General features: G+C 45.1%; 1 protein-coding gene across 1 annotated transcript in view; it reads left to right on the top strand.

The window, feature by feature from the left end:
* The first annotated feature begins 14,102 nt into the window (after positions 1-14,102).
* Positions 14,103-26,724, top strand: part of SYT17 (synaptotagmin 17) — a 90,330-nt gene continuing 77,708 nt past the window's right edge. Inside the window, exons 1-2 of the mRNA XM_006123154.4 lie at positions 14,103-15,066; positions 25,349-25,366. Of these exons, the coding sequence (XP_006123216.1) occupies positions 15,052-15,066; positions 25,349-25,366 (33 nt within the window). The 5' untranslated portion in view covers positions 14,103-15,051. The remainder of the gene's footprint in view (positions 15,067-25,348; positions 25,367-26,724) is intronic.

The raw sequence follows: 26,724 nt of genomic DNA, 5'->3' as shown, positions 1-26,724 counted from the left end.
TTATTAGCGAACAAACATACAAACATTCTCCTATATATTAGATATATATGTGCAAATAGCTTCTTTCACACTGATGGGCATGAATAGAAGATTAAGGCAAGACACATGCAGGCCCCATTTAAGTCAGTTCTGCTGATATTAATAAAATGCAATATTTACCTGATTTCCACCCATATGACAGCACTTTTAATGAGCAATGACAGGTCAGGCATATCAACAGAAGACCATTATATTGAATTGCCATTGTGGATCGTGTTCCCAGTGAAGTCCATGTTCAAAGGATCCCACCCACGGGCCGTGTGTTGAGCCCTGCGTAAACCCAACCCGCACCTCAGGCCGCAAACAAACGAGCTGCAGGCCGCATGTGGCCCATCGGCTGCATGTTGAGTAGCCCTCATCTAAACTTTTCCCTACTTACACATTTCAAGAAGTCTGCTCTTGGAGAGAACCCATCTCCCATCTCCCTCAGTTCCTGGGAGAAAGTGCTCTGATCTCAAAGTAAGAAGAGAGAAAGAAAAAACGCTCTCTCTCAGGCTGAAATTCCTATCTGAATTTTTATTGGCTGACTGCCTGAACTCCCTCCCTAGATGCATCTCCAGTTGCTTAACCCTTTCCTCATTCTTCAGGTAAGTCAGGCTCTCCTTAGCAGCTCCTATTTATGACACCCCCCCTGCACTGCTGCTTCTGTATCAGAGGAAGCAGTGTGTGTGGGGGCAGATGGCTCCCCAGGAGGCGATGCTCGCAGGGAGCCTGCTTAAAAGCTGGCTCCTCGTGACCACTAGCTCCTGCACTCCTCCCCCACCTGTCCAGCTGTCTCTGATACATTCTGGGGGCTGCTCCCTCCTCCAGAGACCCCTCCCATGGCCTGCAGGCTGTCTGGGGAGGGGCCAGGCTCTGGGGGCTGTCCCCCACTTCAGCAGACCCCCCCACCACCTGCAGGTTCTCCACAGGAGGGGGTTGGCTCCAAGTTTGGGCAGGGCTCCTTACCAGGGTCCTGGCAGGCAAGATGGCAGAGCCTCAGTCTTGCTGGCCAGTCTCTTGGTGCTGCAGCTGCCCCCAGTGGCCACACTCAGTATCGCATCCGTCTCCCATACCCCTCCCTTTTGAATTCCTCCTCTCTCTGCCCTCTCTTTCCATGTTATGGGAAATAGTCCCATTCTTGCCACTTTCCATTTTCCAGGCACAACCAAACTCTGACCTTGGTTTAAGGCATCAAGGATGATCTAGAAGGTGCTTAGTCCTGCTGTGAGGGCAGGGGACTGGTCTTGATGACCTCTCAAGGGCCCTTCCAGTTCTAGTATTCTATGATTCTAAGTTAGGGTAGGAGGAAGCTGCATATCATATTGGGTGTTCCTGACTCTTAGGCTACGTCTACACTGCAGGCTTCTTGCGCAAGAACTGTTTTGCTCAAGAGTTCTGGCGCAAAAGATCTTGTGCAAGAGCGCGTCCACACTGCCACGTGCTATTGTGTAAGAGCGTCCATGGCAGTGTGGATGCTCTCTTGCGCAAGAAAGCTCTGATGGCCATTTTAGCCATAGGGTATTCTTGCGCAAGAAACCCCTGTTGCTCATCTATACTGCCTTCTTGCACAAGAGCTCTTCCGCAAGAGGGCTTATGCTTTGTGGGGAGAGGAATAACTTTTTCACAAGAAGCCCTCTATTCCAACGCTTTACTGTAAATTTACTTGTGCAAGAACGCACATGCAGTATAGATGCTCCACAAGTTTTTGCGCAAGAACAGCTGTTCTTGCGCAAAAAGCCTGCAGTGTAGATGTAGCCTTACAGTTTAGGAGAAGTTCTTAAATGGACAAATGCACAGACAGACACACTCTAATATATGTATATAGAAAAGATATATCTTTAAAATGCAGTGTTTGGGTTTAGTTTGCACATCTGTTTGGTAGGCTAATATAGAGACAATAGTAACAGAGTGCTAGGAAGACATAAAATAATATTAAATATATATGATTATAAATTACTCTTGCTTTTACCATCTGTTTATTTTTAAAGTAAACTTGGGGGCATGTCCAATATGAGAATGATTTGATGTTGGCAAATAATTAATCCATAAATGCCCAGGAGCTGGTGTATTTGTGAAGCTCCAGGGCAACATGAGTTAAATCTTCTGTTTTTGGCAATCATTTAAAGATTTTTCTCGTTAACATTTCTTTTCAGTATTCTCCAGCTCAAAATATATTTTGACAATTTCCCCTGTTTCATAGCTGTGCAGTCTAGGGGTGCAATTATAAAGACTTTGCTGGGTTGGTTTAAAAATAATTTATAGTTAAAAATGTAAATGATTTTCCATATAATAAAGTGATTGCCCCATATGAGACCCAGCCCTTTTATGCTAACCAGTATTTTTAGGTCACTGTTGGAGTCCAGACTGTCTGTAGGAGCTAATTAAGTATCTTTTTGAGTCTGTTTTAATAATAATGATTTTATAAGTTCCAATGAATGAGAAAAAATGATTGAAGAATGTTTAATTCACATATTCCTGTTTAATAATTCAGAATTTATATTGTATTGCAAGGAATACTTTTCACATGTTTTAGGGGACAGAAATATTCTGCTAACATGAGTTAGCATTAAGTCTATAATATATAACCAAAACAATCTTCATGGCTACTTTACTGTTTATCCACCAAACCTTAAATAGATGATCTTGGGCAAACTCAGTCTGTTCTGTCCTTAATGAGGGTAGATGAATAATACCTATCTCTTATATATTATTTTCATCTCTAGATCTTAAAGCACTTCACACTCTCTAATGTATTTATCCTCATGACGCCCTGTGAAGTAGGGAAATATCCCCCATCCTACAGGTGGGGAATTGAGGCACAGAGAGACTGAGTGAGTTGCCCAAGGTATCACAGGAAGTCTGTGGAATAACATGGAAATGAACCAGGTCTCCTGCCATCCTAGGTTCTAGCCCTGGAATATACTTCCCTGCTCTTATGGTGGAAATCATGACAAAAGATTCTGAAGAGGTTAGTCTGTTTTATGGCAAAAGTGCTAACCGGAGAGTCAGGAGATCTGGACTGTGTTCTTTGGGCTTGTCTACAAGGTGCTGCAAAGCATGTCAGAGGGCTGTGATTTGTGAAGCACTCTATATGCTATATTCTAGCTGCCCCATGTAGATCTTGCTGGCATGCTCTCTAAAGGTACCAGTACAGGTGCTAGCTTGCAAATCTCCCTGGGGGTGCTCAGCCCCTGTGCATACTCCTACTCTAACTCTACTCCCAATTCCTTACCTCAACTCTTCCCCCATAATGTTTTTGCCATCTCCTCCTGCCCAGTTCCGCCCCTCCCCTGAGTGTACCTCATTCCTATTCCTCTCCCGCCCTCCCATTGCCTCCCACAGAACACTGAGGAACAGGTGATCTGCAGCAGGTGGGAGGGAGGGCGAAGTGTTGATCTGCAGGGCTGCCAGCAGGCGCAGGAAGTGCTGGAGGAGGGGAGAGGAACTTGGGTGCTCATGGGTGCTATGCACCCATTAATTTTTTTCCGTGTGTGCTCCGGGGTTAGAGTACTCACAGAGTCAACATCTATGTGTATATGTAAAGTGCACAAATGTGCTGCATTCTAATTGCTCCTTATAGACACTGCTAGCGTGCTCTAAAGGGTGCATAGTTTGCTTTAATGTGGTCATGTTAACACAAACTTGGTGCTCCTTAGTGTGACTCAGCAAAGTTTACATGAGGGCAGTTATAGTGCAGAATGTTAGAGCTCTCTATAAATTGCACCCTTTTGCAAATGTTGTTGGTGCTGTGTAGACATGTCCCTACTTCTTCCAAGACTTCTTTGACAATGGACAAGTTGCTTAACATTTGTTCCTGAAAGCTGCTGAATAGTCTCAACCTCAGTTGGCAGGACAGAGGTCTGATCTCTCAGGTAATTAGGTGCCGAAATCCCATGGGAAGTCAACGGGACTTAGGCACCTGAATACCTTTGAGGATATGGTTCTGATCCCGTAACCTGGCATGTGTATGTCTTCCTAACTTTAAATGGAGACAAGTATTACCTACCTCACAGAGCATGTCTACACTAGGAAATTATTTCAAAATAATGACATTTGAAAGAATAACTTCTGAAATAACAAAATTGAAATAGTGTGTCCCCATTATGGGGGAGCCTCGAAATTAGTCTGTGGCAGACTCCGTTATTGTGTATGTGCTCGACTTAGAGCCCCATGAAGCACTGGGGAGTAATTACTTCAAATTACTCTGGGGAGAAGTTATTTCAAAATAGCGGCAGCAGAGCATCAACACTAACACTATTTTGAACTAAGCATTATTGCCCGAGGAAAGCAGGAGTACAGATTTCAAAATAACAAGCCCACTTATTATTTCAAAATAAGGGGGGTTATTTCAAAATAATGCTCTAGTGTAGACCAGGACAGAGAGACTAACATTTGAGATCCTCTGATGGGAAATACTATATCCATTGAAAGCATTATAAAAATGGATCATATTTCCATGGGAAGTTCATCTGAATATGGAGTGTGAGATATGCAGACACAAAAATATTGTATTAATATTTTTCTTGATTTATACTAAAAAAATCTGTCTATTGTTTGTCAGAAATTAGACACTCAAATTTAGCTGGCATCCACCTAATATTTCAGGGGTGGCCAACCCATTAAACGAAGAGAGCCGAAACAGTGGCAGAAAAAATGTGAAGCGCTGCACCAGAATTGTTGAGCAATGCCCCTTTAAAAACTGTGGGTTGGTCACATCAGGATTTCATTGGCCGATGCCATTTTGCCATGCTGGGACCAGGGGCTGTTTGTAGGGGCACATGGGGAGGCTTTGCAAGCCACACTTTCAGGGGTGAAGAGCCGCATGCGGCTTGTGTGCCGCGGGTTGGCCACCCCTGTAGTATTTAGACCTGCCATAAGTGCAAAGCATTGGACTAGATGGCCTCTTGAGGTCCCTTCCAGTCCTATGGTTCTATTTTATGATTTTATATCCTCAATTCTTTCAGCTTGAATAGATCACTCAGAAGCATACTGAATCATAAAGTAATTGAGCAAAAATTGACCTCTGCAGCATGCCCTCAAGGTCAACAGATTCAGGCTGTTTTGAATCAAAATGAGAGGAGTGAGTTCCAAAGTGGAGGAGCCTTCGTGGAGGAAGCACCATCAGCAGCCCCTTTCTTAATTCCTGGAGCCCTACCATGAACTCTTCTACTGATATGGTTGTAGCAGTATGGCATGAGGAGAGAGGTGAAGGTAGGTCTTGCAAGTAGATAGAGCCCATGTCATTTAGGTCTAGGCTTTACTAGAAAGTTAGATGGTGGTAGATCATGACCTGAGTCATGTTAACAAACATGTTAAAAATGACTTAGTGTTTGGTTTAGATGGGGGCACGTTGTGTTTAATGGTTCAGTTGCTCACACTGTTCAATACAATGGGCCCCCTCTACATTAATTATTGCTAAGGCGTTGTCAATGTCATGTTAGTTAACCTGACTCTGCAAGGCCTAGTTCTAACAGCCCAACTTTCTAGTGAAGACCAGCTCTTAGGAGCATGTTCCTTCACAAGTATTTGTGTTTAATGTTCTTGCTAAAGCGATATACAGAACAGACTTCCTAAAGGGACGTGGCTTAGAAGTAGCTGTGTGCTTCTGGCTGTTTTCAAACCCTTTCCCAGCATTATTCAATCTCCGTTCTTGCAGGAATGTATGTTAAGGATAGAACAGAAAGCGTGTGTGAGGGGAAGAGCATAATTGTGGTTATACACTGCACACAAGTACATTATAAATGACATCAGGCAATGGGGATCTGAGGTTTATAGATCAAATTTAAGCTATTCATCTGGAGACTTAAAGAAAAGAGAAAAATGTGCTTTTACTGATACTGCCAATTAGAGAGTTGACAGGTGGCCTGATAATAATCCAGATGCACTGCAGAAGATGTGGAATCAGCTGAGGCTGTTTCTGAAGTAAAACAGAATAAAGCTTTAGAGGGCAAAATAAAAAGAACAGGAGGGGAGCAGGCAGTCTGGCGGCTAATTCTTTATTATGCTTTAATGAGGCAAGTGGGATGTGAGGGATGCAAAGGACCCAACAAAAAAGAGAAATGGGTGGGCAGATAATACTAATCTAGAAAGGAATAATGCCAAGGAAAATTACAGAGAAGAGCAACAGAGGGAAAAGAAATATAAAGAACAGCTGGCTATCATCTTCAGGACATAAGCAAAGGAACACGTGAAATGGGATCCCACATCTGCAAGTGTGTATAATTTAGAAACTCAAAAGACAGAAGACCAGGTGGCATGTGGAGCTGGGCTATGCTGCCTTTGGCCTTTAGGCCACCTCTAGTCCAAATCTATCCACCTTAGACCTACTGACTTCAGTCCAGTTCCCAGTGGACATCGCAAAAGTAACCACTGTAACAAACACGGCACCTTCGTTCACAATTTCAGTGCTTGGGCTGTATCGCAGTGACTACGTAGATGCATGGTGTCACATTACTGAATTTTAAGGGAAGCAGCCAGATAATTGCTGCACCCATGGGGGGGCGCTGTTTGCCCCAAAAGTCGGTACAAAGGGGGACATGTGAGGTGTCAAATGAAAGCTTATGTTCTACTGATTCTGTATGTGCTATTAATGTACTTGTATAATATATGTATGTGGAGTTATAAACATGTTCTCTGCTTATGCTGGAAAATTCTCTGTCTGAGACAGAGCAATGGGCAAAGAATGTTCAGCCAGTGGCTATGCTTATTAGCAAGGAGACAATGAATCTCTAGGTGCCAATACACACCTGAGGAATGTGACTGATACCTGCAAACCAGCCAGGGCATAATGGTTAACAGCATGTAAAACAGAAATAGGTCGCTCAACCATGTGACCTGCTCTGGCCAGGAGGATGCCAGGAGAGGTATTTAAGTGCCATGTGGCACCCTCCATCTTGTCTTCAGTTCAGTTCCTGATCCCAGATGCAGACTTGCAGGGAACAACGAGCCGAAAAGAACTGTGGACCTATCCTGACATAGGATGTATACCAGAGACTCATAAGATAGCAGTTTATAACATCTCTGCTAAGATCCTGCATTGAGAACTTGGTGATTCGATGCATGTAATGTATTTTCTTTAACAAGCTTACTCTCGTGCTTTTCTTTCCTTTAGTAATAAACCTTTAGATTTTAGATTCTAAAGGACTGGCTCAGCGTGATTTTGTGGGTAAGATCCAGAGTGTAAATTGACTGAGACCTGTGGCTGGTTTCTTGGGACCAAAAGAACCCATTCGGGGTAGGTGAGATTAGGTTCTATATCTCCTTACCTGTGTGTTAGGCCCAGGGCTGATTGGGGCACAAGAAGAGCTGGGGTGTCAGAGGGTTTTTGCTAGTGAGGCTTCTGGCTGGCCAGATTGGCAGCTGAAGAGCTTGGTGTGACTGGTTTGTGGCCTATTTGGGAAGGTCTCCAGTCTGGGGCTGTAAGGAGCCCCAAGTTTGAGCAATTCGCCCTGAGTGGACATCCTCAGCTGTGACCAGACCTGGCCCGGTCCGTCACATATGGACTGCCTGGGCTTCTTACCGACACCTTGATTCTGGTTCTCACAGAACCTCTGGATTTGAGGCTGAATTCCCTGGTCATTCTGAGAGCTACGGTGGCAACCTGTCCCTGCTCCAAAGGGCGTGAGCTGGTGGAAATTCTGTCAGCTCCATGGCCATCCTCACAGAGGGGAACTAAGGAGAAAGGATTGCACAGTGGTTGGGGCATTAGTCTGGCACTTTGAAGTCCTAGGTTTAATTTGTTGCTCTGCCCAGGTTTCTTGGGTGACTTTGGGCAAGTTACACAGACTACTTCTGCAAAGATTGTGGCAGCCTGTGGCAGGGAACCTCCCAGCTTGGGGTGACAGTTTGGCTTGCACTACTGTGCTAAAAATAGCTGTGTAAACAGTACTTTGTAACTAGCAGGAGCTTAGGACCCCACCTCCCTGGGTAAGCTTCAGGAGCTCCTGCCCAAGCTGCAGTGCATACACAGCCATTGTTTGTTGACCTGAGCTGAGAATCTTATTGCTGCAGCCTGGATAGACATACCCATAGCATCTCTGGGCCTCAGTACCTCATGTGTAAAATGGGGGTAACAATATTTCCTACCTCCTGAGGTGGTGTTACTTTTAATGATTGGCAGGTTCTCAGACTCGACAGTAATGTTGGCATATACATAATAATAATATGATAATGGCAGCATCTAAATACCTAGTACTGCACTGACTTGAAGTAGAAGCTGCAAACATGTAGGTACATAAAGGCCAAGTAGGCAGCCGAGGGAGAACTATGCCTGAATGAAACCCTGCCAGCAGTAAAGCATGTTACTCAACAAGCAGCTGGAACAAGGGATATAAATAAAAAGTTGGCATTGTTAGAGGAGACTGCCTGTGGGACAGTGAAGCTTGACCTGTCATCTTGGCAAAACCAAGCTGCTAAGAGCAGTGGGCAAGCACCATCTCCAGTGATTTGCCATTTTAAAAATGAGGAGGCTTCTTTTAAGATATGGTGGCAGCAGATGATTTCAGCAGGCTCAAGTAAAGTAAGTATGACCAGGGTTCAGTCTGGGAAAGCAGAGTAAGACTTCCCATCTTGGACAGATATGCTCTGCTATATTGGTGAATGCTGCCAGACTCCCCCTGGTAAGATTCAAACAAAGTTGCCTGCTAAGTCTCATCTTTGCCACCCTCAGTTTGATACTCACTTTTGAGGTTCACTTGTGCTGCTTTACCAGCAGCAGGCTTAACAATTAGTTTCTAGGTTGGGTTTAATAGTACAGTATCTGGTATGTTTTAAATATGTGTTTTGAACACATCTACTGCATATTCCGATGTGTCTAGTTAGCATATGAACTAGTTGCTATACTAGCAGCAGGTTTTGCTACCTTATTGTGATGGGAATTCTGCCTCACGCACATATTCAGAGGTATTCGGTCTTGGTTTACTATGGGCCTGATTCTTCATGAAAACCAGTGTCACTCTTGTGTAACACCACTGATTTCACAGGAGATACTCTTGAGATGCACCAATGCAAGTGAGAAGAGAATATTTCCAGTTGTGTGGAAGTAACTTTTAAAACAGAAAACTAACAGTTTACTTAAAAGTTAAAAATACCAGATTTTCAAGTCTGTATATATTGCAGGCACATTCTATACATGAGAAGGTACAGAGTACATGCTATAAAATACACAGTATGACACATTTCATGCAGCATAGGGAGTCTAAAGGTTATGTTGTCATCCTGTCAAATGGAGCTATTTATACTGAATGCTGTAGGAGCAGAGCTTAATCAGTGTACTGGCCAAATGCAGACTGGTAATTAGAGTTTACAATACACACTTGTCTGCTGTTTATTTAGAAGCCAGTTTGTTCTCTGGACTGTAACTCTGTGTATCTATTGAACTGTAAGAGAACCTAATATAGAAGCCTTTCTAAATAGCCAGTAACTACTTTGAAAAATTCCTAAATATGGATTCAAATACTTGTGCATATTTAAAAAAAATGCAAGTTTGTCTTTGTCTCAGGGTTTTAGACAGCTGCCCATCATCACAACATCTGGCACCTTCCAAGGAAAATGAACAATAGAAAATGCTCTCATGGGTTTCATGGAACCTCTCTGTTTTGGGTGGGGGGATGTCAAACTGTTTATAGGTGTTAAGAATATAAAGCACTTGAGGGGACTTCTGCCTAAGTAAGAACAAGAGGATTAATTCTAGGTTTATAAAAGATTTGACTGTCTCATCTTTTACTTACAAATTGTTTCTCTCTCTATATAAGCTTCATACTTATATTCTTTTAAAAATACACCATGAAAATACACGACACCAAATACACGTGGTGTGACATTTACAGAATGTCATGCGTTCTGGATTAATGTGACTCACTGCATGATGGTTTCATGAGTTGAAAATTATTTTAAAGACACAAGCCTTTCTTTACTGTATTGCAATATGGAAAAACTCCATCTATTCATTTACTGTAAGCCCCACGCAAGTGACAGTGAGTCAAATTGAAGTTTTTTGAAGACTGACTTTTTAAATGCTAAACTTAGAAATAAGCTATTTGTAGAATAAAAAAGTCTATTAAACAAGTAGTAAAAATTGAGAAATGCCATGCACTGCAACTTAACTGGGTGCTCAGCACCCCCTAAAACTAGAATGAGAGAGGGAAGTGATTACATTTAAACTATGATAATTGTGCTTCTTAAACAAGAACTGCCTTTAGGAGGAAAAGAAATAGAAATATTAAAAAGAAACAGAGGAGCCATTGCCAATGTAGACAGTGAGGGTATTACTGTTGACTTTAGAGAAAGCAGAAACAAGCCCTTAAAATATAAATTGCATTGCGGAAGTCTCCTCTAGCAGTGCTGTACCGGAGGGACTTGCTGTCATTATGCAGGGAGCCATAGTGGGACATATATTTAGGCTGCCTAGAATGTTATACTTTTCTTTGGAGAACTCCAGTTCTCCCAGAGTTTGCAGCAGGAGACTGAAACTAAGGGTGCATCTAACAGAGCACCCTAAACTCGAAATAAGATATGCAATTTGAGCTACGGAAATTGCATATCTTATCTCAAATCTATTTAGAAATAGCTTATTTTGAAATTTGGCACATCTACACAGCGCCAAATTTCAAAATAAAGCGCTATTTCAAGCCAACCCTTATCCCTCGTGCAACAAGGTTTACTAGGATGGCGAAATAGCACACCTGGTATTTAAAAAAAATATTTCAAAATAATGCATGGCTTATGTAGATTCAGGGTAGCTACCGGGATACCTCTGGTATCCTGAAATAGCCATGCAGTGTAGACGTACCCTTAGAGTCATGGGCGAGGGAGGTTCCACTTGCTGTCTCCATGAAAATCCATTCTGATTGGACCTGGTTCTAAGCAGCTGACAATCATTATTTCCCACCTGAGTTGTGCTGGGCAGGTTTGCTGGCAGCTTGTCAAGGTCAAATCCCCACTTTGGCACAATGAATGCAGAAGTGGGGGCCTGCAAGAGTACCTCAAAACCTTATCTTTCCAGGCTTTGGTATAAAATCTCCCCCCCCCCCAAATCTTAAAAACCTAGATTTTGGGGATAAAAATCTGCTGCCACCACCCAAGTAATGGTAAGAAAACTAGGGAAGAGATCACTTGGGAAATCTCAGCCCTAAAGTAAAACCAGGACACAAAAATTAACCAATACTAGGTTAATAAAAAAAAGAAAGAACTTTTATTATCAACACAATATTCCTGTTACAAGCATAATGACTAGATGGAAAAGTCACCAATTAATACACTCATAGGGAACCCCCATGGGCCCAAAGCTTAGTTACAAAGGAGAGGAAAACCCATTTCAAATGCATGGACATCAGATTCCCATCCCCAAACCATAAAACAATAAAACCTAATGGATTTATCTAAACTTTACCCTACTTACAGATAGAGAAGAGTCTTTTCATGGAGAGAGAGAGACATGTCTGTCTCCCTCAGTATCTGGAGAGAAAACTGCCCAGGGACAAAGGAGGGAAAAACCAAAAATTCCTTTGTCCCAGTTTGAAATTGCTACCTGCATTTCTATTGGGCGACTGCCACCTGGTTAGCTACAGTTAACCCCTTAGTCCCCAGGGAGAGCTTGTCCCTCAATGTTTCATCAGCCCATAAACCACTCTCTGTGCATCACTACAGCATGTCACAGGTAAATGAAATTCTTTGGAGAAGGCGCAGGCAAGACAGTTATATCATCTTTCTCCTCTGCCCCATCAAAACACCCTTGGACTCAGAGGAAGGTGGACTGGATTAAGAACCAGGAGAGCTTGATTTAAAATCACTATTTATACTATCTGTTGGCAATAACTCTGTCCCTTCACAACTCTTATTGAGTAAGAGTTGAGAGATTACACTAGTTGGGGATAGAGTCCAGTCTCATTCCATAAACTACATTGTCTCAGAATGTGTCATATGTAGTAGTAGTCATCCATGCTCTGTTAAATGGGACTATTTGTAGATATGTAAACCTCTGTTTCAGTGTGCTATGCATCCTTCTTTAGTGGTTAGCATGTGGACAATAGCAGCCTATTCCTGCTGCCTGTTAGTATGGCTCTTCTAGTAAAGGGCTGTCTACGGTCCAGTGTAAATCTGTGCAAGGGTGTACCAAGGTTCAGCTAGACAGCTTCACAGGGAGCCACAGACAGGAGACTTAAATTAGAGCTTCCCTCAGACAAGGCCATAATTTGGGATGTGCAAAGATGGCACTCAAGAACAACATCCCAGAATCTGGCTCAGAATGTCCTTCCTTGTTGCTGGAGAGCAAAAGGAAGGTGCTTTTATTTTCAAGACACTGACCCTACTCCTGCCTAGGCGCTGAGAAGTCTGATCCTTGGTTTCAGAAGGAGCAGGATGGGGTCTGCAGGGACACTGTCTGCAAACCTTCTGACTACTCTTGGCCCAGAGAGCAGAATTCCAAGATCTCCAATATAGTTCTGTGTGTGGTAGCTTGCTTTCTGCCTTCCGAGCCCTGAAGGCAGCCAAGAGGAAAGTTTTAAGAGTGAATCTTACATGCTGATTCTTACAGATTATTCCACATCTGTCTCTATAGATTATTCCATTCCTGTCTCATTTCATCAGTCCATAGTTTCTGAAGAACTGCAAGGCATTCCTTGGTCACAAAGTGTCAAATACTGCCAGATCAGAATGGTGTAAAGAACTCTGCAAGGTGCAAGGCAGCAGAGAATCAGATCCCTAAGCTTAAACTTGATTTCTCACCAGGCTCTTTTACCTTTACAATCTTCTGATTGCTAATTCACCAGCAGAGCAGGAGGAAGCCAATGTATGATCCCTGATGTTAGGGGTCATGCTTGATGGAGTGAAAATAAAGAGATCAAATACAGTTTCATTTTTGACCACACTGAAATTGCCAGTGATTGAGAAGGAGGAATGGATTTCTCATATGATGTCGGATATTGTTTTCATATCAGATAAACTATACAGCTTACATAGGACAGAAAATCATCTTATGTGACCACTGAGGAAATGGCAAAGAGATAACTGTTTTTTGTCATGTCATATATATGTATGAAAGGTCTCAGAGGGGTAGTTGTGTTAGGCTATGTCTAGACTACGGGGGTTTTCTGGGATACCAGAGGTATCCCGGAAAAACTCTGCCAGATCCAGGGAATGCATGTGCTCTTCCACTTTTTCTAGTGGATCATTTTTCATTAGTGGATCATTAGTCCACATGAAACTAATATCTTACCTCCAGCAATAACTTTCATCAGAGTAAAAAAATTCCTAATAGGGAATATATGTGATGTTATAGATGGGCTAAAATTCCTTCCTTATCCGTTCCACTTACCCATATGATGTGAATTTCAAGATCTGATTATCCTTATCCTTTAGCTTGTGAATTAATGTTCATAGAATTATCCAGTTCTTTAAAGATCAGGCACAGTGCTTGGTTTGGATGAGTTTCTGTTACAATGAATTCTACAGTTTAGTACTTGTTGATTCAATCCTTGGTTTTTCAGGGACTAGGGCAATAATAATGGCAGGCTATTGGTGGCAAATAATATGCTTATGAAGATAAATGCTGATATAAACTCTGTTTAGGTACATTTGCTTCTACTAAGACCTGTTAGTTAAATGCACTAGATAAGGTTTTATTGCACTTTAACTACCAGCATATGATACCATTGTGTTATGAAACCAATCTAATCCAGACATAGGGTCGTGTCTCTTGGTTAATTCATAAGCTTGGGGAAGTGTTTTCCAGCTCTCTGAAGTTTTGTGTTATGTCCTCTGGATGTCGCTATTCTGCTTTTGTGCACAGGACCTGTTGCAATTGCAGCCTTGACACTAGCATTCTTCAAAAGGGACTTGCACTCCGCCCCATAATGCAAACACACAGAGTCTATAGATTAGTCTTCATTTATTAATTCTTCTCATTAGCCCTACCAATTAACAATACCACCTTCCCTAAATTAAAAATCACCCAGTTGCAGAATAGCTGTAGTGAAATACTTAAAAAAAAAAACCCTTTGTAAGAGGGAAAAGGGGCAGGTCTAATCAATGTGAGCTTTAATTATAAAAACAGAAAAGAGAGGTGGATGCTGGCAAATCAAGGTGACTATTAAAGTGTTTGTTCTCTCAGCATCTTACATGGCAAAATGTAGGTTACATTGCGGTTCCCTCTACTCATATTTTTGTCAGCTTCCTTGTGCATGTGAAAAGAGAGTTTGCACGGCACATTGTGACAGTATTCTCTATAGATTATGTGCCAGGTCCCCTGAGTATATTTTATTGCTGGTCCTTCTGTAAACTCAGTACCAGCTGCTTCTGAATACTCATAATGAAAGAGTTTCCTTCATTACACCATTCCCTTTCAATATGTAGATATCTAACCTGGTCTCGCAGAATTTGAAATAAAGAGCAAGGTTTTTGGTTTGCTGGTGGAAAATCATCACCAATAGATTTCAGACACGTTTTGATTCTTGTTCTGTGACAAAAAGGACCCTCCTACATGTTGCTGTTTCAAAGTCTCTTGTCCATCTGGTTGCAGACAGATGGATGATGCTGTTTGCAGGAGACACTTTCCCCGGATTCATCCACAGGCTTTAAGTTGGAAAAACAAATCTAAGGAAAGATGCACTGAGAGAAGGGGATCCAAATCTAGATCTCTGGAAGTGTGAAAGCTGCTGCCCAAGAGGGGAAAATTCATCACCAGCCTAGCATAGAGAAGAAGGAAAAGAAGGAAATCAATCATGCAGCAGTGACAGGCTGACAGAACACGTCCCTCCCAGCCCAACGCAGCACAGAGAGCCTGGGAACCCAGAAAGCCATACAAAAATATTAGAATCAAGCAAAATAATCAGCACTTCTGGCTAAAGAAATGCTGGGAAGGAAACACTGATCACTACGGAGAGGCAATGAGCAGCAAGGGAGGGGAGGAATGAACAGTGCTCATCTAACATACAAGTCACGTCTTTTTTTTTTTTTTTTTTTTTTTTTGAGGGCAAAGTGGAGAGAGACGCCATGCTCAGGCTGTGCTGGGAACTAATGTGATACCTAGTGAAGATGGCGTATATACAGGTAGGTCTGAACAGCACTGGGGAGGAAATGTCCTCTTTATCTGGGGAGGAGGGAACTATAGGGAAACCAGGTCTGCTCTAACCTAGTATAGAACTCAGCTGAATTTACTAGTTGCATGTTCATCCATCCCAGACTAGTGATTCCCTCTCCCACTAACTGGGAGACTTGAGAGTTAGTTACAGAAAAGGTTAAGTTGTCTAGTGACAGATGCAACTTGTAGCATTATTAATGGTTCTGATTTTTGCACTCAATAGTAATATTTGCTTGTAGAGCATTTAGAAACAAGAACTGTGGCTTATTGGTGGTTGGCAATACTAAGTAGCGTAACAAAACAATCACTTCCAAGATAAGTTTGGGGAAATTGTATTTTGATCGGATCTTAATAAAAAAACAACCAAAAATTGAAAGCATTCCTTCTAGCTATCCGCTGGGTGCATGTTATTTAAGGTTGTCAATACAAATCGGTAAAACAAAAGGAAAGTAACATACTTAGTGTATGAATGTGCTAGTGAGATTCTGTGGATATGGGAGACTTACATTCACACATGTGTAGCTATTATCTATGTGTATGAATGTCTGTACATATATAGGGTGTGTGTGTTTGTGTGTGTGTAAGAGACAGAGGTTTGATGCTTTATAGCACCGTGTGTGCAACTGTGCCCTGAGTGAAACAGAAGAACAATTTTCACAAGACACCCTTGTTGCTGCTCTATGTGCCATGATCCGTCTGTTAACTCCAGGGTTCAGTTCCTGGGACTGAGAGTGGTGTGTGAGCAAGAGCAGCCTGGTAGACGGGACTGAGAGCAGCTGGGGTGCTCTAACAACCCCAGCCTCTATCCATCCACCTAATGTTACCATGGATGCTTCTCCTGCTAATTGCTGAGCTGAGGAGAGCTTGCTGCTGCTGGGCAGCAGATGGAGATCCAGGCAGAGCAGCCCCCAGAGATACAAATAGAGTGGATCTGGGACTCTCAGCCAGAAGGGCATGAAAGGGCAGAGCTTCCTGATAGTGTTGGCTGGCTATGTGACTCCGTGCCTGCAATCCTGTGAAATGTCAGCATGGAAGAGCCCCGTGGAGGTCACGTGGAGCCTTGAGGACCACACTTATATGTGGCCCCCTTCACCTGTGAGCACCGAAAGGAGCATCCCTGTATGCATTCAGTGATCACTGTAAATCCAAAAGCCAGGTCCACACATTCTCTCTGGGATCTTGTGGCGGCACAGAGAGGTTCAAACACCCATCTGGGGTCCTCATGCAAAGGTCAAAACAGGGCTTCCCGAACACAGTGGAGATTGAACATGGGGGGCTAATTTGCATATGGGATGCCCCCCAATTGGGCACCCCTGCAAAGAGAGCATACTGTGATTGCTCCCTTAGTAATTATATGCCCCTTCCCTGTTGGGCACAGGGTTTAGGTTTCCTAGAGCACATTCCGCATTTGCAATAATGAGTATAGCAAACCCAAGTGTTTCAGACTCATGAGTCAGGCCCCCTGGACAGTTGAGTCATTGACAAGGTAATACCTGTTGGGTTCTTTTTATTTGCCTGCTGGCATTTGAGAGTCACATTTCTCAACAACCCTGCAGGCTAGAAACTTCCTTTAAAACAACAAAAGTGATTCTCAGGCACTAATCTGGGGCGAGGGGATGGAGCGAGGGGATGAAGGCAGCTGCGGTGAATGATAGGTTGGGCATCCGGAGCTAATGGAAGGGCCTGTCACCAACAGGTGCTGTGGGCTGGGGTCCAGTCCTGTAGTGTGTGAAACTCTGGAGTTAGCACTGGCTCCAGGGTTTTTTTTTATTAAGTGGCATCCTCCTAGTGAGTTCCCTGTTGGTGTTACCCCCAGGGTTCCCTCCACAGATGCCACATGGAGTGTGATACAAGTCCCACCAGGGCCTATATTGGGGGGATTCCCCCCTCTTCTCCTGCCCCCCGCTGCATTCCTTAGCTGGCTGACCCCGCTGTAGCACACGTTGGTGGCAGGTGGTTCCGTGGGCTGCCTTGTACATGGAGGTGCCAGGGGATCCCCACCCTACCTGCTTCCTTTAACCACTGGCTGAGCCCTCTCCTGGGCAGCAGGCAGTTTGCAGGGCTCACCTAGGATCTTGCCCCCACCTACCTCAGAATGCCCCCCCCCCACTTTGCTCCTCCACCCCCCTTTATCAGATGCACAAGTCCCACCATGCCCAGAGCCTGCTGTCCAGTGGGCTCTTCCAAAGGCAGTCTGTTCGCCCTGGCGGTTCCTCAGGATGGCAGCCCCAGCCACACTGGAGGTGATCCCCTCATGGTGCTGCCTCCAGTGGGCTCAGCCCCTGTTGCTTGCTGCAGCCCTGGCGGTGTCTGGCTCTGCACCAAATGTCGCTGGCTGTGGCAGGGGAGGCTGGGGCTCAAAGCCCAGACGGCTGCCCGTGAGTGGGGAATGCCGAGCCCGGGAGGAGGCAGGGCTGCTGCCCAAGTGGGAGAAATGCACCCTGAGCCACGCACCGGTGCGCGGAGGACCCCGCAAAGCCAGAGTGCCAGACAGAGGCGTCCCACTCCCCATGCTAGGGAAATGCTGGGGGAGGCGCTGAGGAGTGGCAGGGGGAGATGGTCAGTGCTCATCCAGCAGACAAGTCACGTTGTTGTGGAGGGCACAGTAGAGAGAGGTGCCATGCTCGGGCTGTGCGGGGGACTAGTGCGCTCCTGAGCAGCTGGGGAGGCAGCGTCCTCTGTTCTGGCACGGAGGCCACAGGGAGACCCGGGCTGCTCCAGCCTGGATTAGTGCTCAGCAGAATTTACTCCTTGCATGTCCCTTTGGCCCAGGCTAGTGATTCCTTCTCCCCCCCACAGGTGACTGTGGTAACCTGTGGGGGGAGCACCGCCCCCTCTGCTCCCAACCACAATGTTCATTGCTAAATGGGGTGCCTCCTCGTGCCCCCTCCCTGTTCCGCTGGGTGGCCCTCCCTGCACCTTCCCCGCAGGCAACAGTCATCTTTGCTCCCCCTTCACGGGATATGTGTGGGGGTGCGAGTCAGTCCCTGAAGGTTAAGTACTCTAGCGACACAGGCAGCCGGATGCTTTGTGGGTTCCCTTTTTGCACCTGTTCAATAGCTACAGTTACAGCCATTGTATCTTGATTCAGACCAGAACTGTGGGCTGTGGCAAGCACTTTGTGGAGTACTACAGGAGAAGGGTGTGTGTGTGGGGGGGGAGGGAATCTCTTTTCATGCCTAAGAATGAATCCGAAGATCCCGTTTTATGCATGTTTGTGTGAATCTGTGCATCTGACTGATGATGTATGTATGCGACTGTGTGTTTGTGTGCATGGGGGGTTTTGTATGCAGATGAGTGGGTGCTTGTACACAGGTGTGCTTATGTTTGTGGGTTTAAGGGAGTGTGCACAAATCTAGGTGTGGGAATGTCGGCATACACATGAGTTTGTGTATGAAAGAGAGAGAGAGAGAGAAAGACAGAGCGAGGTTCTTATGTCTTATTACAGCTTAGCATATGCAGGGCACAAGGAGAGACACAGAGTAACAGTTTTTGCAGCTGCCTCTGCTGCTGTTATATTGCCTGTTCAATGATCCAGCTGTTGACTGTGGGTTCCATGTGTAGGATTGAATTTGGAGTGGGAACAAGAGTCAGTAGAGAGAAGGAGCCAGGCGTGTTTTACCAGCTCCTCTCTCATCCGTCCAGCTGGCCTTACCATAGATGCTGTTTCTACTAATTGCTGAGTTGAGCTTCGGTGGCTGCTGCTGAGGAGTAGGCAGGGTCTGGGAGGCTCAGGAGCCAGCCAGAAGGACATGAAAGGACACAGAGCTTCCCCCACATGGAGATGACTCTGCTTCTCACACCTTGCAGACTTGTGAAACATCAGCAGGGTGGGAAGTGACCCTCACACTCACACGGGTCCTAGCAAACGCAGGCTCTGGATCTATGTGAGACACCTCTCCACACACTGTGGGAGCCAAGCACCCACATGCTAACCTATACTTTGTGAACCTAGAAATGGGAGCCTTCACACATACGGGAATCCCCGCAGAAATTGAAATGGTGCCCCTCACAACAATGGGGCCTACTGTGGATATAGATACTGGGATCCCAGTGTAGTATACATCTTACCACCAACTATGAACTTCAAAATAGGGGCTCACTCAACTTGCAGAGGGCCATGAAAACACTGTTGTTACTTTGAGGGGCTCTTAGGAACTAGATGGGCAGGGGGCCTTGAGCCCCTGGGGTCTGTAAGTACTGGGTCTGGCTGTCCCTTGTGCAATTATGCCAGGGTAGGCGCTGTTTGGTGAATTGGCTGTTTTATACGAAACCCTAACACTGTAAACCGGATCCATTGTGTATCATTAAAGATGTAATTTGACCTGCTCTCCTGAATGAGTTTTGATACCCCTGGGTTTGTGATTTAAAAACTCCTGGGAGATGTTAGCCAGGAAATCTGGCTTCTTATCTGAGCTCTGCCACTGATTTGGTTGGGTGCTCCACTGCTTTGCACAATCACTGACATCAGTGCACAGTGGTTGTAAAATACTGTTTGGTTAGTTGCCCTCTTAGCTTTTCATCTCTGAAACAACAGTGACTGTAGTGACTGGGAGTCCCAGATGGATTATGCTCCTGGGTCAAAGAGTTGATTTTGAATGGGCAGAGCTGGTATAATGCTAGGCTGAGCAGCAGTGATGTGAGAGGTATTCCTTTTGCATTCCCGGTAGACTGCTAGATCCATCTGAATGTAGATGCAGTCTCTCTCTGTGTGCTAGGGTTTGTTACATTATCTGTGTCATAAACTCCAACTGCTGGCAATCATATCATTTGTACTCCATTCCCCCCGAGGTAGCCCCCCTGCTGCATGTGACTGGCATGGACACAGACAGCTGTTCATGTTTGCTTTTATTTCATGGAGCTGTGCATTTATGAATTTTATGGCACTGGCTGTTCATTTGCTGCTGCTGTGTATGGTGATTAGTTCCTGCCTGTTGTCTCTGTCATCAGTCCTGTGTTCCTGCTTAGGGTTTCAGAGGGAGTTTGGTTGAGTACACAGACAGGATGGCTAGAGCCCTGTGCGGATACACAAATGTGTTTCTGCATCCAATCTGTGATCCACAAAACTGATCCACAGCAGGGCTCTGCACCGGAGGCCTGGTTGAGACTCCAAAGCACCCCCCCCACCTCATCGGAGCATGGTTGGGGAGAGCTGCGTGGGCTACAGTGGGGAGCCTGTGTGGACCTTTCACCTTCCTTTGGCTGAACCTGGGGGCAGGGACACAGTCAGCACCATGGACAGGTGGAAGGTCCGTGTCTGCTCCTTGGCTGGCCTGGCCCGGCACCCCAGCCCAGGGCAGGTGGAGAATCTGCGCTGCAGTTCCTTACAACTGCTTGTGCAGCTCTTTACATCAGAGGCTTGCACAGATGCGACGTGTATTGGCATCTGCCCTCCTAGCCACAGAAGTGGTCCATGGAGATAAAGCAGATACCTGTGGATTTGCAGGGCTCTAAAGATGGGCCTGTTGTAGCATTATGATGGACTTTGTGCATAGCATTGCTCATGCACCTGTGGCACTCGGTGTCCAAGGACCTATTTTAAAACAGATCCTAGGTTGTTTTACTTGACGCCTTGCTTGCACAACTAATACAGAAGGGTTGTCTGATGCAGGCCTGCCTGAGGTTACCACACCCTCTCCCACACCCATTCCCCTATGCCACAAAGCCTTTTCTCATAATGCATACTGGGCTGCTTGGTTGCAGAACTTGAATCTAATGGTCCTAATTTTAGTGCAGGCTTGGAATAAACCATGTCAGTTTTGGATGGAACTTAGGGTATGTCTACACTACAGCGCTAATTCGAACTAAGCTAATTCGAACTAACGGATCCAGACTAAAAAACTAGTTCGAATTAGCGTTTTGCTATTTCGAACTAGCATGTCCACATTAAGTGGACCCTGAACCGGGGTTAAGGATGGCTGGAAGCAGTGCCGGCAGGGCATCAGATGAGGACTTAGAGCGTGGAGCTGCTGCCTCAGGCTAGCCGAGGGCTGTATTTAAAGGGACCCGACCCCCACCCCAGACAGACAGTTCTCAGGGGTACCCCGCTTGCAAAGCAGTCCTGGTTTGGAGTGTCCGGAGTGCCCACACTGGGCACATCACAGCACTCGGCCATCAGACCGGCTGCACTTGCCGCAGGCTGCCATCTGGGGAGAGGGGGCAATTGGGGGGCTGCAGGAGAGCTTCCACCCCCAGAAGCCTGCAGAGCCAGCCCAGTCCTCCTCATCGGGGGCTCGTACCCCATTCCTCCCTCACCTCCTTCCACTTACCCCTTCCTCGCCCCCCTTCCTGATGTACAAAATAAAGAAAACGTGTGTTCAAAAATAGAATCTCTCTTTATTGAACAAAACTCGGGGAGACTGGGAAAAGGAGGTGGGAGAAGGGAAGAGAGAGGCTGGGAGAGGAGAGGGCAACTAAAATGATCAAGGGTTTTGAACAGGTCCCATATGAAGTGAGTTTAAAGAGACTGGGACTTTTCAGCTTAGAAAAGAGGAGACTGAGGGGGGATATGATACAGGTCTATAAAAGCATGAGTGGTGTGGAGAGGGTGCATCAAGAAAAGTTCTTCATTAGTTCCCATAATAGAAGGACTAGAGGACAGCAAAGAAAAGGAATGGGTAGCAGGCTTCAAACTAGTAACAGAAAGTTCTTCTTCACAAAGCAAAGAGTCAACCTGTGGAACTCCTTGCTGCAGGAGGCTGTGAAGGCTAGAACTAGAACAGAGTTTAAAGAGAAGTTAGATCAAGTCATGGAGGTTGGGTCCATGGAGTGGTATTAGCCAGGGGGTAGGAGTGGTGTCCCTTGTGGAAGGCTGGAGAGGGATGGCACAAGACAAATGGCTTGGTCATTGTCTTCGGTCCATCCCCTCCAGGGTCCCTAGGGTTGGCCGCTGTCGGCAGACAGGCTACTGGGCTAGATGGAGCTTTGGTCTGACCCAGTACGGCCATTGTAAGCTCAGGGCTCAGGGTCAGGGGTCTCAGTGGACCACCTTGATTTTCATGCACACCTGCTCCTGGGTGGCCAGGCTGGCAGCTGTCCTGCCCTAGACGGCCGCTTTCCTGTGCCTAGTGTGGAGATCGTGGACGAGGTCCACGATGTCCGCACTAGACCAGGCGGGTGCCCGCCTCTTGCGGTCCAGGGCAAGCTCCCGGGAGCCGCCAGCCTGGTCCCGGGAAGAGGGGGAGGGCTGGGGGGCATCAGGTGGCTGGCTCGAGCCGTGCCAGGTGCAGGGTCTGCTGGCTGGGTGCTGGCAGGCTTGCACCTGGCATGGGCATCCACCAGAGTGGCCACCAGGGAAAGCTGGGGAGGGCTAGCCTCCCACTAGTTCGAATTAAGGGGCTACACACCCCTTAATTCGAACTAGTAAGTTCGAACTAGGCTTAGTCCTCGTAGAATGAGGTTTACCTAGTTCAAACTAAGTGCTCCGCTAATTTGAATTAAGTTCAAACTAGCGGAGCGCTAGTGTAGCGCCTATCAAAGTTAATTCGAACTAACGTCTGTTAGTTCAAATTAACTTTGTAGTGTAGACATACCCTTAGAGTGTAAACTGGGGGATGATACAACCCTGTTTTTAATGGTTTGTGGGTGTAGCCATATTACAGTACAGGACTTTCCTGTGTTGTGCTACCTCAAACAGATGGGAGTATTTACACTAAGCAATAGTTTGTGAGAACATGAAGATGGATATTTGTGTTAAAATGTTTTCTTTGGAAGCTATTGCAGAGCTAAATTGCATTGTTCCTTTTTGAATAGTATTAGTGTTTATATTTTCCAAAGAGAAGATAGCCAACAGAAGCAGCATACTTTCTATTGGTGAGGGAGGAGGTGGGAGAACAAGCCTCTTAAGGAAAACATCTTTAAAAGAAGGCACATGAGACAGAAAACTACTGTATATGAGGAAGGGCTGAAGATAGAAAAGCAACTATAGTAGAGATCCAAACTTTTCTAAGTAAGATCTTTTAATGAATTTTGGTGAATTCAGTGTTCATGAAAGTAAAGGAACTAGTTGCAGCAAGAATAACACAAAGTGAGTCTGTAACTGAAAAAAAAAATTAAAAAATGAGGAGTCTAGCAGCACCTTAAAGACTAATAAAACATGTAGAGTTTTCATGGGTACAACCCACTTCTTCAGATAATTGGAGTATTAAAAGTCCAGTTCCAAAACAAATAGGGGATGGGAGGCGGTAAGGAAGGGAAAAATAATGAATTAGAATGTTCATGTTACAAGAAGCTGATAAAGAAGGTGCAAATTGTTCTTAAGTACCCATTGTTGGTTGATTAAGTCATTAGGATGTGGAAGGTAGTGTGCTATCCAGGTAATATCTTTATTCATGCCTTTGTGATGGGTACCAAACTTGTAAATGAAGTTAAGTTCTAAGGCTTCCCTGTGTATTTGGCTTGTGGAATTGGCTTGAAACAACATGGGATCCATTAATGAGTGCCCGGACTGGTAAAAGTGTTCTCCAACAGGTGTTTGTGTGTTGTCTTTTTGAATATCTGATTTGTGTCCATTAATCTTTCATTATAGAGACTGTCCAGTTTGCCAGTATACATGGCAGAGGGGCATTGCTGGCACTTGATAGCATAGATCCTGTTAGTGGATGTGCAGTTAAATGAGTCCCTGATGTAGTGGCTGATGTGGTTAGGTCCTGTGATGAAATCGCTTATGTAAATGTGTGGGCAGAGTTGGCACTGGGGCTGATTGCAGGGGTGGGTTCTTGGATGATTATGATGGAGGTGTGCTGCATGGTTACTGGAAAGAATTTGTTTGAGGTTATAGGGTTGCCTTTAGGCAAGGATTGGCCTTTCCCTCAAGGCCTGTGAGAGTGATGGGTCATGTTCCAGGATAGATTGTATATTGTTGATAAAGTGAGTAAGTGTTGAAGATGGTGCGATTAAAGCAGTAGGTTGGAACGTGGGAGATTTTCTTGGCTCTGCCACACTTTTCTTGTGTGACCTTGGGCAAGTCACTTCAGCTCACATATTCAAAAAGTGGTCAGTAATCTTGGGTGACTCAGCTGTTAAACAGTTCTCTGGGGACTGATTTTTCCAACACCGAGGACCCATCACCCCAATGGAAGACAATGGGAATTTAAGGCGCTCAGCGCCTCTGAAAATTCAGGTACAGAGTGACTTGCGTTGGGCACACAGAAAGGGGAGTATTCAAAATTAGTGTCTCCTTCTAAAAGTGTGGGTCTTAATATCTGGAATTGCAACTGTTTTTGCTAAGACTGAACTGAGACCAAGGTCTCTATTACTGGCAGCTGGTAGTGTATCTACAACCTGGTTGGGTTTGCAACTGATGCAGTAAAATAGTTGTAGAAATCAAGTAATTTCCTAAGGACACATGAAGAGCGTGATTGCACATGATGGGTCTCCTGGGAGTAGGGTTGCCAGATGGTCTCCCAAAAAATACCAGACACCCGGTATTTTTTGGTCGAGCAAAAAAAAGGAACGCGGGATAAGTGGCGATCGCAACCCCACCTCCCAGCTGAGCAGGGAGGCGGAACCATGATCGGTGCTGGGAGCCTGTGATTGTACAGAAGCCTGGTGGGGGCGGACTTCCAGCCACTTCTCCCCCACCCCTGCCAGGCTTCTGCACAATGACAGGCTCCCAGTGCCGATGGTGGCCCCGCCTCCCAGCCTGCGAGTCCCTAGCTGGGAGGCGAGGCCGCGATTGGCACTCTGGGCACTTCAGAAGCCTAGCCGGGGCAGGGGGAGTGGCTGGGAGTCCCAGCCACTCCCACAAGGCTTCTGCGCAATCACAGGCTCCTAGCGCCAATCGTGGCCCCGCCTTCCAGCCGCTCCCCCCACCCACGCCAGGCTTCCGTCTGGTGCGCAGCTGGAAAAATCAGAGGATTGCAATGTCCGGTATTCTCTGATTTTTTTTTACCGGACAAAGAGCGCAAATACTGGACTGTCCAGTAGAATACCGGACACCTGGCAACCCTACCTGGGAGGGGGCTGACGGCAGATGCTAGACATGCATTTCTCTTGCTGTGAGCAGCAGGAGGGTAAAAGAGGATAAAAGAGGAGTGGGAGGGTAAAAAGAGAAGAAGATATTGTCTCTCCCTCAAGAGCTTCTTCCCCCTTTCCTAAAATTAAATAGGACAAGCTTGGGAAATAGTATGCCCTGAGAAATTAAAGCATGTTGTCTGCCTGCTGATTTAGAGTTATTTGAGCATTGCTAAACTGGTTTTGTCTTTTTCATTTTATTCCCCTTTGCTTCATCATGAATCTCTAAAAGGACAGTTGGAACCGATAAATGAGGTGAGTTAATCTGATGATTCTTCCCTATTCTGTCTCGTCTCATCATACAGAGGAGGTTGTCCTGCATTTTCAGAATCTTTTCTAATGCCGTAGGTACAGATGGTAGGCCAGATTCCTTGCTTTGTGGCTTTTCTGATTTCCTGGGTTCATGTGTAGAAAAACGGTGATTTTTTTTAATAGAAGAAAAAATTGAATTCCATACAGGTGTGGAATAAAAGTCTGCTTTACTATCAATCTGCTACTGTCCTCTGCAGCCCAGCACTTCTAGGGAACGCCTCCCAGTGAGTGCTGACTGCTTCCCTATACAGATAGTGCTCAACACGGCAAGATTCAAGATTTTTTGGTTCAGTTATAGGCTATTCTCAAATTTTTGCTTTGTGAAGGTTTTATAACGCATGCTGGGTTTTCACTTCCCACTGAGAACAGATAGCTACAATCTGTCTGTCTGGGTCCTACACACTGCTCTGCAAGCCTTCTTACAAACCACTTCTTCTGCCCCTCTGTATCTGGGGAAGGGGAGTAGGAGTAGATGGGGAATGAGTGGACCTCTGGCTTCCTGCCCCTCTTCTTCTTTCGTCAGTGCACCAGCAAGGGTGTGGGGCTGAAGGGGATAGTTATTTGTAATTGGTATAAACCAATAGCAAGATTTTACGCTCTTGGGGCAAGGGGGAGATGGAAGAGAACTGTGGCTTTTTCAAACACAGTTCTTTTCTTGGGGTGCACGTCTTTGCTATAAATGTATACACTTAGCCTATGTACATATATGTACTGTACATGTAATAAATGTAGTAGCACTGTAAGGGAGTTATTACTGCCACCATACAGCAGGGCACTTCTATACTGATCCAGGGCAAATAACTTAAAAAAACCAACAACAACTTTTCAATAAATTAATCATCATAGTAAAAATCAGGAAAGATTTTGTACCGAAGATGATACATTTTGCTGACAAATTTGATGCTGTAATACTGCATATATAGAGCATATGAATATCACATGATTACAATACATACAGTATTAAAATATATTGATATTGTTGTGTTAGGTTTTTTTCAACTATGAAACAACTTGTGAAATCAAAAGTGGGGGTGTCACTAATCTTCAGTTTCCAATTCTCTTTGCCACAAATTTGCTGATATATTAGTTTGTTAATGTGGGTGAAATAATGGGCATGTTTCTGCTCTAGCATATTGTTATGCCACAGTGTTTTGTATATCACTGTCTCGCCCACGTACATATAATTCTATAAAACAAAATACCTGCAGTGAATGTTTATTTCTCTGCTTAGTTATGGCTTTAGTGAGAATGTGCCAGTAACTGCACGGTACTTGTCTGTTTATATAAATGGAATAAATATA

This window comes from Pelodiscus sinensis, chromosome 16 (assembly GCF_049634645.1).
Source record: "Pelodiscus sinensis isolate JC-2024 chromosome 16, ASM4963464v1, whole genome shotgun sequence".
NCBI lineage: Eukaryota > Metazoa > Chordata > Testudines > Trionychidae > Pelodiscus > Pelodiscus sinensis.
Note: the sequence above shows the minus strand (reverse complement) of the source record. Positions and strands in the feature narration are given on the sequence as shown.